Here is a 3,129-nt window from a genome sequence, read left to right as displayed (position 1 = left end):
TTACCAACAAGTGTTACCAACAATTTCAGTGCTCAATTGAAAATGCAAAACATTAATAAAAGTAATATAATAGAAATTAATGGACCAGAAACCTCATGTTTACTCTAGAGTAAATTTAAACTATATATGAACAATACAAGAACCTGGATGTTTACAGGTTAAGGATAATAAATAATAATAATAAAAATGTTTTTACCCCTGTTAATAATTGTGCCTTGCATTATGACTTCTGCTTTTTTTTCATCCAACCTCATAGACGTTATGTTATTTGCTTACTTCAGTATTTAATTCAAAAAGCATCTAAAATCAACTTGTCATGTTCCGTATAACTCTTAGTTTCATTTTCTGATTCTTACTTATGAGCACATTTGTTTTCTGCCTCATTCATTAGCACAAGGAATATCACATGCTGGCAAATGTTTAAATCCAGACAAAACCTGCTCACTCTGAAATTTCCACCAACGATTTACCTTACGATACTTCTGCATTACCTAACAATTCTTTTTACAATACTTACCTTACTGTGTAACAGTGTCTTTTTAAATAATACCACTTCTTTGAAATGAATTTAAAACTAAGACAGTTATGCACCAAATCTAATATGGCTTCAGCATATTTACTCTGTCACGCCATATGTGAAGCTGTGGCCTCCTTCCACAACAAAACCTTTACACACTGAAGTCATTATCTCTGTGAAGTCTGCAACTGGCATTTAAAACTTATTGATGGCCTGGGTATTGGTGACTCAGTAGGCAGCCCTCTTGCCTGAGGCCCAGAAGGTCACAGGTTTGCATTCTACTTAAGGAAAAGCTGGATGTGTTCCAGGATTGTGTGTGGGCTGTGCTAAACTCCTGGAGGGGCAGTCCTTAGGATAGTAAGTTGAACCCTGTGTGCTTTGTGAATACCATCGTTCTCTTGCTAATGTAAGAGGAAGAATGGGTAAGAAATGTAAGTTTAAGAGGCCTGATGCAATTGAGCAAATATGAGTACATGCTGGATCCTACTAACTAAGCATGGACTAGTACAAGAATAACATACCCTGAACACTTGTGGATATCTTAATAAATCATTTCTCTTTTTGTGGTTGGCATGTCTGCAAGAGACATGTTGAAAGACATCACCATGTTAGAATCATCGACTGATTCCTTTAAAGCACTAATTTCAGAGATGGGATTCAATTTCATACTTTTACCCTGTGAAAAATGTGTATATACTTTTGCTAATTGGGGAGTTTAAAAAAAAAGTTAGGCTACTAAAATCTTATTGTATGCTGCATTATGCCTGATAACATACTGGCAACTGTTTAAGCCTGCACTATTAACGTTTAGAAAAAATATATAAAAGCAGATTCAACCTGGTCTGGTATTAAACATTAATACTTGGTTATCCCAGATGTCTCCCTCCTCCTCCTCTTCTTTATAGACAGGTAAAGATGGATCTCTTGAAGGAACTGGGGATCACACTCTAGGCAAAGGTTGGACAGGTGATCAATGTACAGCATGAGATTTTGCCGTGGCTATGTGCCTCCAACAGTGACTGGATCATCTAGTTAAAAAAAAAGATACATTCAAATTTGTAATATTTTATTAAGGATATGCACAAGGGAGAAACAAGTATGGAAGAAACAACATACCTATATAAAAAAATATATCTGGATGATAAACGCTTGTTACACTATAATTACTTAGACCTTTGATATTTCATTTCTCTTCTTAACTTTTATTTAATTCAATCCTAGAACCTGATGAAGTAGGTTGTTACCTACGGAAGGGCATGTCCTTCTGTATAAGTCAGACTCTAAGGCTGCATAGAGACATTCAGGGAGGTTGTATCACATTAAATATAGCCACCCAATCTAAGGTAAGTCAAGAAGGAGGGAGGAGGTAGTAGGGGTGGGTTGGGGTGATTGGGGTGACGAGCAGACTCTATGGAGAGATTGCGGGGGACAGGTGGTGTCCAGGGGGCAGGCAGGATCTGCAAGAGGGTTGCTGGGGTCCAGGTGGATTTGGCAGGATCAGAGGGGCTCGCAGGGTCTGTGGGGGCCTTGGGAGGATGGGGCATTCTCTCCCCCACCTCCTGGGACCAGGGGCTATGTTCTGCCCCCTGATCCCCCAACACCCTCAGACAAACAAGCCTCCCAGTGAAGCTACCCCCTGACTTCCTTCCTCAACTCCCAACATCAGCAAATGATAGAAATGGGACCGGGAGTGGCTCGTGGAATGGGGGCTTGGTGGGAAGGGGCGGGGGGAGGTCTGGCTGGTCCATGGGAAGGGGTTATCCATGGGAGGTTGAGGGGGCTCGGAGGCTAAAAATAACCCAATGCCAGAGTGGGGGTCAGGAAAAGTGCAGAACCAGGCTGGGACCAGTGGCTGGGTTTTCCCAGTCCCAGGGCTGCACTGAGAACTGTACAGAATTTCAGTTAGATTGGTCATGCTGGACCCAATGTAAGTTAAGTGTACCTCTGATGTAGTCTAACTGAGATCAGGTTAGCCATTTTTAAACTGACTCAAGGGTATCTATACACATGCTCAAGGATGTGGGGCTTGTTTTAATTAAAGTGGCTCTCAGAGAACCACTCTAATTAAAATCCTGCAGTGTCAAACTTATTCAGTATCCCACCTTTCGAAATGGCAGTGGGAGCACTTTAACTAAAGCTCGCCATTATTTTGAAATACAGGGCATTGAATACCGATGATTTCATAGATTTCATAGACATTAGGGCTGGAAGGGACCTCGGAAAATCATCAAGTCCAGCCCCTCGCCCAAAGGGCAGGAAGTCAGCTGGGGTCATAGGATCCCAGCAAGATAAGCATCCAATTTGCTTTTGAAGGAGTTCAGTGTAGGTGCTTGAACCACCTCCGCTGGCAGGCTGTTCCAGACCTTGAGGCCTCAGACAGTAAAGAAATTTATGTCCAGCCTGAAACGTTCTCACATTAGTTTATGACTGTTTGACCTCGTCATCCCTTGGGGTGCTCTGGTGAACAAACGTTCCCCCAGATCCTGGTGGTCACCCCAATAAACTTATAGGTGGTCATCAGATCACCCCAGAGCCTGCGCTTTTCCAAGCTAAAGAGCCCCATGGCTCTCAGCCTGTCATCGTAAGGTCTGTTTTCCTGACCTCTGATCATG

The 3,129-nt window shown here is 42.2% G+C and overlaps 1 protein-coding gene across 1 annotated transcript in view; it reads right to left on the bottom strand.

The window, feature by feature from the left end:
* Nucleotides 1-246: 246 nt before the first annotated feature.
* The window catches only part of ERC2 (ELKS/RAB6-interacting/CAST family member 2), a 951,034-nt gene continuing 948,151 nt past the window's right edge, over nucleotides 247-3,129 (bottom strand). The window contains exon 18 of the mRNA XM_019536909.1: nucleotides 247-1,545. Coding sequence (XP_019392454.1) covers nucleotides 1,465-1,545 — 81 coding nt within the window. The 3' untranslated portion in view covers nucleotides 247-1,464. The remainder of the gene's footprint in view (nucleotides 1,546-3,129) is intronic.

This window comes from Crocodylus porosus, unplaced genomic scaffold (assembly GCF_001723895.1).
Source record: "Crocodylus porosus isolate Cpor-Errol unplaced genomic scaffold, CroPor_comp1, whole genome shotgun sequence".
Taxonomy (NCBI): domain Eukaryota; kingdom Metazoa; phylum Chordata; order Crocodylia; family Crocodylidae; genus Crocodylus; species Crocodylus porosus.
The sequence above is the reverse complement of the archived record's forward strand: the minus strand, read 5'-3'. Positions and strand labels throughout refer to the sequence as shown.